General features: G+C 43.0%; 1 protein-coding gene across 4 annotated transcripts; it reads right to left on the bottom strand.

Moving 5' to 3' along the window:
• Positions 1 to 1,540: 1,540 nt before the first annotated feature.
• Positions 1,541 to 12,536, bottom strand: oma1 (OMA1 zinc metallopeptidase). Of its 4 annotated transcripts, none has more exons than XM_079351395.1 (9): positions 11,061 to 12,536; positions 10,604 to 10,959; positions 9,369 to 9,597; positions 8,925 to 9,098; positions 8,615 to 8,722; positions 7,250 to 7,378; positions 6,685 to 6,759; positions 4,901 to 5,050; positions 1,541 to 2,058 (listed from the first exon to the last, which is right to left on the bottom strand). In XM_079351395.1, exons 1-9 carry the CDS (start codon positions 11,073 to 11,075, stop codon positions 1,762 to 1,764), a joined length of 1,533 nt encoding a protein of 510 aa, XP_079207521.1. In that variant the 5' UTR covers positions 11,076 to 12,536; the 3' UTR covers positions 1,541 to 1,761. The 4 variants fall into 4 exon arrangements, 3 of the variants coding, with proteins under 3 accessions (XP_079207521.1, XP_079207520.1, XP_079207522.1); XR_013779779.1 differs by adding an exon at positions 3,195 to 3,302 and having other exon boundaries at positions 1,988 to 2,058; positions 10,604 to 12,536; XM_079351394.1 differs by having other exon boundaries at positions 10,604 to 12,536.
• Between the last annotated feature and the right edge of the window lie 605 nt (positions 12,537 to 13,141).

Here is a 13,141-nt window from a genome sequence, read left to right as displayed (position 1 = left end):
TCAGTGTATGTCATTGTCCAGACTGTCTCTTTTCAGCTTTCCCCGTTGAATGGAGGAAAAAAAGTCAACAAAACAATCTTAAAAAAATTTACATGTTGGTAGTAATGGAATTAAAAAGTATCAGCTGTGTGGACATCTCACACCAAAAATAAACAGGGACCTGTCCAGACAGTTCTATAACAAATATATAAAAGATGTTTAAAGCTTCTAACCAGGATTCAGAATTGTATCTTTTAAAAATAAAGAATGCGTCAGAACAAAAAAAGGGCAGTTGGATGAGTATCCACATTAGGCTGTGCAACCTTAACGCAGAAATTAAGATAGATAGATGGATAGATAGATAGATATCGATCCCGAGGGAAATTCAAATTAACACGTTGACAACACGCTAAAACGTTTGTCTGAAATTTTTTTAATGATACATTTGTTTTGATTTTATAAAGGTTAAAACACAGCAATGTCTTTTTTGATTTCTCAGTTAAATCCAGTGTGTCACCCTGCAGCACACACACACACACACACACTCACTCAATCGGGGGTTCTTCTGCGGGTTGTAAATAAAAATGTTTTCTCTGTCAGTTCGCCTTGTTAAAGAAGATTTTACAAAATCCCAGGAAAGATTTCTCTGAGCTTGACGCTGAATATTTAGCATTGCTGAGCAGAAGTCTAGCTTTAAAAACCTGCAAACAAAAGGGCATACATTTACACCATTAAGTCCCTGAGGCTACAGGAGGCAAAAAGTTCTGTGTGTGTGTGTGTGTGTGTGTGTGTGTGTGTGTGTGGCCTGAGAATGCAGCAGTCGTAATGAGAGTGTAGACGTCCTCTACCTCCAACATGCACACACAAAGTGCTTACTCTGCTCTGTGTTTTCTGAGTGTCCATGAATAATGCACATATTAATCTCAGCATGTATGGAAGCTTTAAGGTTCATCGTGCTTCTCCTCGGAACATGTCTAATTAATGTTAGGGCTGTCAAGATAGCAGTATTTAAACTTTGATATGACTGTAGGAAAAAGTCCCCGATATTGAGTGATTTCTTGTTTTTGTTCACCCAAAATGACAGTCAGACGTCTGAAGACGAAGACTGTCTTAACTGCACAATTTTATGTTTTATTGCCAACAGTATTTGTGTAATTTGGACAGAGGTCTCCCCTCTCTCACAGTTTGGGTTAAAAATATAACTGAAGGCTTTTTATGAGCTTTGGTCCTTTTTGGTTCCATAGAAAATTACAGCATGAACATAAATTGTATCATTTTAAAACACTTATAATCAAGAAGTAATACAGTAACAAAACTAATTTATGGTCCGCTCTGTCATCAGTGAGCACAGGGACATTTTCACAGGGGGAAGCTGAGGAGGGAAAGGTGTGGAGTGGCCTTGATTCTTCGTAAATGTAATTTTTGGTTCATTATTTCTTGAAATGTTTCCCTGAATTAAAACCCTGGACAATTTTATAAACCAGGCTCCAAACCAGGAGGAGCCAACGCTGGGTAGAGAAGAAGAAGAAAGAAGAAGAAAAAGAAAGTAGCAGTAAACCTATTTGATTATCAACATATCGATTTATTGCCAAGGAAAATTTAGCAGCAGTAATTAAAATAATCTGACGTTTCTGCCCGAACCCCAAGCAGCCAAGGGCTGGGAAATTAAAAGACCGTAAAAAATAAAGTTAGACCTTCTATAAATATTTGATTGAACATGATAGCTGACCAGTTTGTGACTCAGTGCTGTCAACAGGTGCTCTCCCCCTCCTGCTTGGACCCTCACTCCTCTGCAGGAGGAGGAAGAGCAACCTCTACTTTACTTTCTTGGCAATCGTCAGTTGAAGCACGAGGTAGAGGTGCAGGAGGTGCAGATGGTGCGAGGAGAGCGGCAGACAGTGCAGCGGGGAGCGGCGAGGCCGCGATACGGGGCAGGGGCCGTTTCTGGGCCCCCTCTGTCTCTCCTCTCGGCTGCTTCTTGGCATTTTCTAGCAGCACTCGGACGCTCTGGGAGAAGACGGCTCGAGGGTCAGCGGCAGGAAGTGTCGGGCAATCGCAGCTCTCCCTCAGCTCCAGAGCCTGGAGAGAGAGAGAGACAGAAAGAGACAGAAAGAGACAGAAAGAAAGAAAGAGAGAGAGAGAGAGAGAGAGAGAGAGAGAGAGAGAGAGAGAGAGAGAGAGAGAGAGAGAGAGAGAGAGACAAAAAGAGAAAGAGAGAGAGAGAGAGAGAGATTCACATACAGACTGATGATAACTCCAAACAAAAGGTTCACCACCAGCAGGGACTAAGATGATCTGAAGCAGAGACACTTCTGGGACATATTTTCACACCTTGATAGAGATACTGACATGTTGTTTAAAGCTCTTAGCGTCAATCCCAAAGTATGTTCTAGTACTATTCATATTGTTCTCACTTTAAAAAGGTGTGCAGGTGACAAGTGCTGGACTGATTTTGACCTGATGATGGCGATAGAGGTAACGCAGGAGGATCCCTAAAGTGTGAGAGCTTTTTCCTGAGGAGAATATATACTGTATCTATATGCAAGGTTTCATGTCAATCTGAGCAGGAGAGAGAAATTTGAGTCTGCAGCACAGTTATAAATATTATAATCATTCCTCACAGGTTGTGTGACAGACACAGACACAGACACACACACACACAACTCATTAATCTCTCACTTAGACTCGCCTACAGGACTCTAAGCACACACATGCACTTGGATTCCCACTCAAAAGCCTCCCCCTCCCATGCTGGCAGTGGACTTAATGTGCTTTGCTTCAGGATGATGAGCGCTCTCTTGAAGGTGGCGTGCCCTCACAAGAGGTGGGTTAAGTATCTCGATGCTGTCACCCCGCGCAAGGTTAAAAACATCACATTATGCATCATCTCAGCCCACTGAGCTGCGCCCAAGCTGCCTCATAGGTGCTGCTGGAGCCAACAGTTTGCTGTAAGAGTCTTCACTTTACCCTCACACACACACACACACACACACATGCACACACAGAAAAAATATGCAAAGTGGACAGGTGAATCCCACAAAAATCAGTCCTCATCACTTCACTGCCTGTAGCTGCAGCTCGTCCCGACAAAGACGGCTGCTAGAGGACGATATACAACACATGGATGAGATACACACACACACACACACACACACACACACACAGAGCATATACACACACACTCTATGACACTTGATGGACAATTAGTGGTTTACCCATCTGTTCGTTTTTGCTGCTCGGAGCGTCTGACTGTGTACCAACAGTCTAACTCAAGGTTAAACTGACTGCTGTCTCATACACTGTGCATGTCTCTCTATCTTTCTCTGCAACGCACGCACGCACACACACACACACACACACACCCACACACCCACACACCCACACACCCACACACACACACACACACACACACACACACACACACACACACACACACACACACACACACACACACACACACACACACACACACTGAGTGTGGATGCAGGTTACAGTAATCTGACACCTCAGGTCTATTTCTTCTTATTTCGCAGATAAATACAAAAACTTTTCTGAGTATCTCCAGGAGATTCCCTCCTCACGCAGTGTCTGACAACATAACAGAAAGACCTTTATGGAAGAGAGGAAGAGGATTGTTATCCACAAACAGCAGTGACATCACTCTCGACATACATACCAGACTTTCATTCGAAAAACAGGAATGAGACTATATGCAGTCAGTGTCACTATTCATGTCTGCTCACCCACACCCGCTCCAGAGACCACATCACCCCCGTCCTCCGTGACCTGCACTGGCTCCCCATCACTCACCGCATACAGTTTAAAATCATCCTCCTCACACACAAAGCACTAAATAACCTGGCCCCACCTTACCTCACAGACCTGCTTCACCACCACACCCCCTCCTGTGACCTCCGCTCATCTGAAGGAAACATCCTCTCCCCACCTACACGGACCAAGCACCAAACCTGGGGAGACAGAGCCTTCTCCATCGCTGCCCCCTCCCTCTGGAACTCACTCCCCAAACCCATCCGTTCCTGCACACACCTCCCAACTTTCAAGACCATGCTCAAAACTCACCTTTTTAAATTAGCTTTTAATACTTAACTTCTTCTTTCCCCTCTTCTCTTTCTGTTTCTCTGTCTTTTAATGTTCTTCTACTGTTTTTAACTGTTTACTGTGATTTCTTTTTTACATGTAAAGTGCCTTTGAGCCCTCGTAAAAGCGCTTACAAATTAAATGTATTATTATTATTTATTATTATGAACTGAAACAAACTCGCTGATCAAGGCAGTGTACACTCAAGTGACCTGTGGGGTTCAACTATGGATGTGATGTTACAGCTGTTACAACAAAAGGTTCTATCCATACAGACTGCTCTAGCACTCATCACGGCTTAAACAATATACTGGAGCAATTTCAGAACATTTTCTTCCTCTGGGTCATTTAAAGCCTCAAACATGTGGAAAAAAGATTACCAGGTTTAACACCCTCAAATTCCCCTTTGACACCCTGTTGACTGTGTCAGCCCGTAAGATTGAGCGGCTGCTGCTTTCCTTTCAGGACGTTTAGTTTCAGTTTAGTTTAGTGAACAGACGCCCGAGCCCCTGAGTGGTAAAATGTTTTTTGTTTTTTTTCCTGTGTTTCTGAAACCTTGCATCTTTCCTTCTCCTCTTCCTCCCTGCCCTCCTCTTCACATGTCTGCAGGTTGTTATCATCTCTCCAGACGCTTCATTAGTTCCATAAAGACTCCTGCAGCTACACTCGGTAACGTTCATGCAGGTGTTGGGCTGTTTCCTTAACACGCACAGATCAGAGAGGCTTTTACTTGACACACACACACAAGATTCTGAGATGCAGGAAGGCGCCGACTTATAGAACGGAAACACAACCATTAATGTGAGGGTGTGTGAGTGTGTACCTGTGGAACAAGGCGGTCCAGCTGAGTGTATCTGTTCCTGTGTGAGGGGTGTGTGGACAGCCACTCAGGGAGGTCAGGTTCTCCCGTCAGCTGGTCTCTGATTTCCATTTGCTGCCAGAACACAGGGCCTGCTCTCACATCTGCACACGCCTGCACGCACACACGCACACACACACACACACACCATGTAGTCAGAAACAAAAATGCACACACGCACAGACACAATGTGTCATCCCTCTGTCCTGTCTTATAGCAAAATCCATTCTCACTCGTTCACATCTTTAGAGTTAACTTTAGTTGGACGACAGTGCCCCCTGGTGGCCTGCAGACAGATTACACTATATTAAAGCAACACCTGCATTGGGAGTAGTTCAGTTCAGTTGATTTAATTTTCAATGTCACACAAAGGTTATCGCAAAAAAAACAAAAAACACTAGAGATAATTCATGGTACTTTTGCAGTTCTGCAAAGATCTTCTTACCCACAGTTTTAAAAATACTGGCGTCTCCTGTCTGTCTGTCAGCCAATCATATCTCCGCACTTCTTTATCTCAGTGCAGGAGAAAGCCCTCACTGATCCCATCATAATCATGGAGTAATAAATCTCTAAGCACTTTGGATTTCTGTAACCCAATCACAATAGTGCTGTGTGATTTTACGCCCATAAATCCTGAAACAGCTCCCTTTGCAAACTAGTTCTGAGGAGGAAGCTTGTTTGTAATATTTGCACTCCCAGAGAAGAGACCTGTCGTTAAAAAGGTCCAAGGCCTTCCTTTCGACACTGTCAGAAACTGTTTTTTTTATAGAGCACATGAAGCAAACTGCACAAAACAGTGATGACACCAATAAGACAATTGAGAATAAAAAACAAACAAAAGAACCGCTGTGAATTCGTAAAATAAAGATTGAAGACAAGATAAACAATTCTACATCATTAAATACACAGAGTCCTTTCAAGAAATCCATAATGACAACAACGTTTCCAAAACATTAAAACACTTCTTATATGAAAACAAGACGGCGAATGAGGCTCACATACACATCGTCTCCATCCTGTGACATTAACATTTATCTAAATCATCACAACAGAATCTCTCTTTGTGATGTCGATATTTTCAAACCAAAGCTGAGATCTCCTTCATATGTGCGCGACAACGCTTGGCCATCTGCATTCAATTAATATTATCACTTTATAGGCCTCCAGCAGTTCACAGCAGAAGTTGTCGTTGCTGCTTTCAGTCCACCAGGCTGTTTCTTCACCTTGTTGCAAAAGTACAAAACTAAAAAATATATATATATATATACAACCCCCTGAATTGAAAATAGTTTGCAGAGAATTCTATGTTGAAAATGTTCATCATGAACCTTTGGAAAACATGAAGGTCCTGCTAAAAGCCCAAATAACTCAGAAATCTGATTGTCTTACTGTGGCTAGATCTACTCTTCTCCCTGTGTGCGTGCTGTAGGAGCTCCCCTTCCGTTTCATTTTTATTTAAACTGTTGAACTGCGTGTCATCTCGGACTGATCTCCTCGCGTAAACCGAGTTCTATGGTAAATAAAAGAAAAATAATGTGAATGTTTGGCATTGAACTTTAAATGTTAAATCTGTGGAATATTTTCTTAAAGTCATAAATAACTTCATACAGCACCTTTAAAAACAACTGCTTACAAAGTGCTTTACATATAAAATCACATACATCAGCATTTAGAGAGGAAGAAGTGATGGACAGGTACAACAACAACTACAACAGCATTTTAGACTCATAGCATATTTACAATGATACCTTAGCAGCTAATTGCAGTCCCACTTCATCGGCCTCAGCTTCAAGTTTCCTGCTGTACGGCCGATCGAACATCAACTTAAAGAGAGAGACACACAGGGGGGATTTGAAGTCAGTCCAAAAAGGCAGAGATACATTACAAACTGTTAAATCAAAGTCAGCACGCTCAAACGTCAAGACTGCAGAGAGATCATGTTGAACGCTCATGTTAAAATAAAACATGCTCCTCTTTGGCAGATTGTAACAATGGAGTTCAGCAGGGATCAATACTCAAATTTAAGATTTTTACATCACCAACCTGTTTTTTAGATTAAGTGAAATAACACGAATCAATCTGACATGCTGGTTAGAGGAAAGGTAGTTAAAATTAGCATCAGGGTTTTTGCAACTAAACTTAAATCCTGGTTCCAATCATGTGATCACGAGTTCACACCTTTGTCTGAGTCCGTGTTCAAGAGTCCGTAAAGTAGTTTGTGTTGTTTTAATTGTAACTAAACTAGTGCGACAATGTGAGTGTTCTTGTAGTTTAGTTGTACTTTTGGTGGTGACAGTCCGGTCTGGTTCTCACCTCAGTGACCTGATTCTGGACCCACTGTCCCAGCAGGGCCAGGCTGTCCTGAGGACACACAGCCCAGATGGCCATCAGCAGAATCAGAGACAGGAGGTCGACCATGTGGGACATACTGGCCTGTTCTGCCTGAAGAGGAGGACGAGGAGGGATGACAAGAGGAGAAAAGGTTAGAGTGAAGAAAGTAATATTGAAAAAAAAAAAGAGAAAAATAGGATTGGGGAGAGAAGGTAAAAAGTTTTTGGGAGGTGAGCCAGTCAGCTGGAACGTATCGATCGTTCTCGTCTACGCCAGAAGAACTGAAACCGCTTAAACAGATTTGAAGGTTTTAAAGAGAACACCTACAAAACCCTTTCACACTCACTCCAAACAACCCATTAAAATCTCCTTCAAGCGTTTCCTCTGAGGACGTTTAAATGCTGGAAATACTCCCTGCTTCATCACACGAAGGAGAAGGAGACGAAGAAGGAGAAGGAGGAGAAGAAGGAGGTTTCAAAGTGACATCAGACATTTTGAAGAAGAAGAATAGATTAATCGATACAATATCTGTTATTTCAAAGAGCGACTTCTACTTTATTGCCTTATTATCAAACATGTTTTAATATCATTTGATTGAATTAGAATCATATCCAAGTCTCTAATTCCTGTATCATCACAGCCAGTCACAGCACACAGAATCAGAAACCAGCTGATGTAACAACACTGTACTGGCTGTACTCCCTCATACATTAAAACAGACGGCGATCATGATGATGATTATGGAGAGACGCATACTCACAGGAGGACCATGTATTTCACAAACGGCTGTCGAATAGACGTCCAGCTGTGCAGAGCTTCTGAATAACTAAACCTTGCTCTTAAACAACATTAGCACTCCGAGTGTTTTCAGTGACTCCACAGATATCTGTGAACAGCAGCAGACAGCACAAAATGCATCTGACGCCAGCTGTCAGCTACCCTGTGATTAGTTTGGACCCATTAAGATGAAAAACAAAAAGTATTTGGATCTGAATTTCTTAGTAATAATAAATAAAATCACGCATTCCGTATCTTCCTAATACCCACGCCTCATTCCTGCGTGGAGCAACACACAAAATAATTATTTATTTTAAATAAAAAAATATCCTCATAGTGAACGCAGACAACTTGAAGCTTATTGGAGGAGCTGTTAAAGTGAGCGTGCGACTGTACGTAACGACTCACAAAACTTTATTTTACAAGATTTTTAAAAATTCTTTTAAAAATTCTGAAAAAGAAAAAAAAAAAAAAAAAAAAGGTAATCTTTCCACTAAATTAATTCACCCCTGCTGTACTTCATACAGTGATCAATCTATCAATAGAAACAGTTCTACAATCTGTACTCACAGCATGTCCCAGTAAAGCATGAGCCATCTCATGTCCCAGGACGAAGGCGAGCTGGTGAACATCCGCCACAGCCTCCAACATCCCTGTGAACATGAACACCTCCCCATTCTACAACCAAAACAAAAAAAAGAAGGAGCCATGTGATGTTTTAAAGATCTATACAGAACTACAGAGCAATGGTTAAAGTATGTAGTTTAAATAACGACTCTGTTCAACAATACTTTGACTGTTTAGCTGTAATCCTCCTGAAACAGTCAGGACTCTGTTAAGATGATCAAATGAAATGAAGGAATCTGTCTCTGTTACGGACGGGAAGGACGAAGGCGTTGACATCGGGACTCTGCACCACGTGGACGGTCCAGGGGACATCACACACCTCTGGGATGTCCTTGTTCCTGTTCACTATGTGCTGCACCACCCTCTCCACCGTCTGATGACGGGGGTCAGAGGCTGGGACCATCAGCTCTTTAAAGTCCTCCGTATACTACAAACAATAGAAAGGAATATATTTAGTGTCATTGTACAAGGTGCAACCACATATAGAGTGCAACTCGTCATGAATTTAAAAGGTAACTTAAATCAGTAACGTTCACACAAACAGATACAAGCAGTTTAGAAAGAACACTGTGTGCTAGTTTCTGTCTTGTTTGTTTTTATTTCTCTCCTCTTCATATGAAAATCATACACTTTTGTAAAAAGGGCATCAAAAGAGGATCACACATTTTCTCTGCTTCTCTCTCTCTCTCTCTCTCACCGCCTCTGACATCACAGCAGCCAGCTCCATGAACTTCTCCCTGTTAACCACCAGGAGGCGTGTCCGTCCAGTCACTGGAGACTCATCCAGGTGGGTCAGGAGAAGAAGGACTACAATGACCATGGTAACCCCTGTCCCAGCTGCCAGATACCACCGCCGCTGCCATGTCCACTCTCGCAACAGTTGCCGACGGTTTGCTGGGAGAGCCACCCACCACTTCCTGATACTCCTGCAATGTGTTCACAACAATAGAGCAGGTAAAACATGTTGAAGTAAAGCTACAAGTGTGCTCAGAGGAATAACTAAAATGCAGGCTTGTTAAGGGAAAAGGTCAAACGAGGCTTTTTAAACAGAAGTGCACATACAGTTTGTGTTTTTAAGTATGACAAAACCTGTATCATGAGCTCCAGCTGCTCGGTAAATGTCAGTAAAATGTTGTCTTTTCTCATCAACCTCCCTGTCATCAACCTGCAGGTATCAGCTGGTGGTTACAGGAGTCATGATTCTAAAATGTTTTGTCAGTAACGTTACAGCCTGCTGTCATCTGTAGCTGCAAACTTGGACTATCTATCTCTGTAACAGAGCGCTAAAACACATGGCTGCTAAACGCACACACCTAATTTGGTGTTTGGTCGTACACCCAGAGCAGACCCATGCTAACTCTCACACACACACACACACACACACACACACACACACACACACACACACACACACACACACACACACACACACACACACACACACACACACACACACACACACACACACACACACACACACACGTCCTCTAAATGAACAGTGTGCATGTTTGTGTGTCATGTCTCTTCTCAATCATCATCATGAATATAAGAGGAAACAGTGAGATTAAGAATGAGAGCAATTTATGACATGAGCAGCTCATTAAGCTTCTGGTCTGTTTGTAATTTGTTCCAAGTAAAGGCAGCAGAAAATTCAAACGCCTTTTCCCACAACTTCAGTTCTGACCTTTGGAAAAGACCGTATGAAAAGACACTGTGACTGAAGGGTGTGGACAAAGAAGACCATGCAACTAATATAGTCCATTTTTCATCAGAAAAGCAAAAACTGTTTACAAAGTCAATTCATGTTTTTTTTTAATGACCGCGCCTGTGTGTGTGTGTGTGTGTGTGTGTGTGTGTGTGTGTGTGTGTGTGTGTGTGTGTGTGTGTGTGTGTGTGTGTGTGTGTGTGTGTGTGTGTGTGTGTGTGTTTTACCTGCCCAGGATTATAGCTGTGATCTTCTGCAGAGGTTTAAGCAGCAGCCACAGGAAGGGAGCCGGAAAGGCCCTGACAGAGGCCGATGTGTGGAAGTGAAGTCCGTCCCGTGTCAGCACGGGTCCCGGGTGCAGCAGTGAGGTGGTCCGTAAACACACCGTCCTCCCATTGGTGTAGAATGAGACAGGGGGACCATTTCTGAGATACACACACTGTGTGGTTTTCGTATAGATGAAAGGAGGTTTCTGAAGGAGGCTCCTTGTCAGATTTAAGGGACGGGAAAAGAACCGAGCGCTCCTCATCAGACTGACACCGAGTAAAACCATGTCGGTGCTGGAACTTGAACGCACCTCGCCCTTACAGTGAACGAGCAGCAACCAGAGACAACATGTCATGTCACGATCATGTTAATGTTTCACTGACTCTCATGACGTTACTGTTACTGTCTTTAGCTCACCTGAGTACGTTTCATTCATACCAACACAGTTTTCAGCCGTCAGAGCCGTCACCAACGGTAACCTTGGTCACCGCGGACCGACAGAAGAAACCTTTCAGCGAGTGTTCGTCTCGGAGTTTAGCTTAAAAGCATGATCATTCAGAGTTTAAAAACTTAGCTCATTTACGACACACAAAGGAAATAACTTTGATAACTGAAATTGTTTTGGTAGTTTGACTTTCCTGCTTCATATATGATCCCCGCAGAAACAACTCGGTCAAGAAAGGTTCCGGTGTGTCGGTTTCAAAAGTGATCGTGTTATCTGGTGACTTTCAACCGTTTACGTACTTGGCGTACAAGATATAAATAAGTGTTGCCATCCTTGCCTGTGGAGTAATGACGGTGCACGTCTTCTACACCATAAACGCCGTTGCAGACTGAATTGTGTAACGAGCACAAAATAGATGTCCAAAAAACAGAAAAATAATCTTCTTCAGTGAATTCAATTTTGCATAAATGTTCTCACATTTCTGCAGCCAATTACTTGTCTTTTATCCGGAAAAATGTAGCCACAGTTTGCATCAACGACTAATACATATTTAAGCCCATCCAGCCTTTAACTCGCCTTTGCGCAACGTCCAGCTGCGCACAGCCTTTGAACAGGCTTGTGGGTTTCAGGTCGCGGTAGAATGGAAATGTTATGTCGTTTTGGATTGTGTGTGTGTGTGTGTGCGTGCATGGTAATTCATGGATGATTTTGCAACTTTAGTATCTAAGTCAAATAGAAAGCGCGAGGCTTACAGTATTTACAATGAAACATAACATGCCATATGGCTATTTGTTTTTGTTTGGTAAGCGACGACGTCACAATCCATCTGAGCAGGTCCTTTGATGACGCAATGTAATACGTCATAGAATCCTCAAAGCAAGGTTATAAATAGGAGTGGTTTGAGCCACCATAGCACCTCTTCCAAAGAGGAGCAATGGAGCTCAAACACCTGGATAGATCCAGGCTCAGGCATCAGTGTCAGGTAGAGTCACCAGCAAGGTCAGCATAGACCCAAGGCTCACCAAGAGCCAGGTGCTGGTGGATTTACTCTGGCACTGTCCTGCCAGAAGATGAGGGACTCATGTGTTCTCCTCTTTACGGATAACGGGGGACCTCCTGGGTCCCCTCTTATCCTGTAAAGAGGGGGCCCATATGGTCCCTCACTGGCAGAGTGGCTTCTAACTGGTGTGTTTGAGCTTCCCACTCTCCTCTTTTGGAAACTGGAATTCTGTCTTTATCTCCCTCTTTCTCCCTATCGCTCTGTCTTACTCTCAAATCAACTAGTACCACTTCTAAAGAGGAGAAGTGGAGCTCTAAGACCTGGCTGGATACAGGTCCAGGCCTCTGTGTCAGGTTGAGTCCCCAGCATGGCCAATATCTACCAAGGCTCACCACGAGCCAGTTGCTGCATAGATAGAGAGAGAGAGAGAGAGAGAGAGAGAGGAGAGAGAGAGAGAGAGAGAGAGAGAGATACTTTCTTTATTTATTGATCTTCTGCAAGTGGGGAACCCCAAAGGTCCCCCTCTTGATTTTAAAATATTTAGCCTTGAACATGTAGCAGCTTTGAAAATATCTATTTTCGGAGTTATGTCCAGTCCCTTTTATTTAACATGTTGTTAGCTGTTTATGGTGTGATATGAATAACTTGAGTTTAGTTAGGTATTTTGGCATGCGCCAGCAGGTGGCAGTGTGCGCTCTTTGGTTTTTGAAAGTGAACCTTAAAAGAAGTGGCATGAGAGTAAAATACAGTCTGAGCTGGTAGTGTGGCGTGGCTGCGTGTCTGTTGTGCCATGCTTGCCTGTGGAGTAATGACGGTGCACGTCTTCTACACCATAAACGCCGTTGCAGACTGAATTGTGTAACGAGCACAAAATAGATGTCCAAAAAACTGAAAAATAATCTTCTTCAGTGAATTCAATTTTGCATAAATGTTCTCACATTTCTGCAGCCAATTACTTGTCTTTTATCCGGAAAAATGTAGCCACAGTTTGCATCAACGACTAATACATATTTAAGCCCATCCAGCCTTTAACTCGCCTTTGCGCAACGTCCA

This window comes from Symphodus melops, assembly GCF_947650265.1.
Source record: "Symphodus melops genome assembly, chromosome: 8".
Lineage (NCBI taxonomy): Eukaryota > Metazoa > Chordata > Actinopteri > Labriformes > Labridae > Symphodus > Symphodus melops.
Note: the sequence above shows the minus strand (reverse complement) of the source record. Positions and strands in the feature narration are given on the sequence as shown.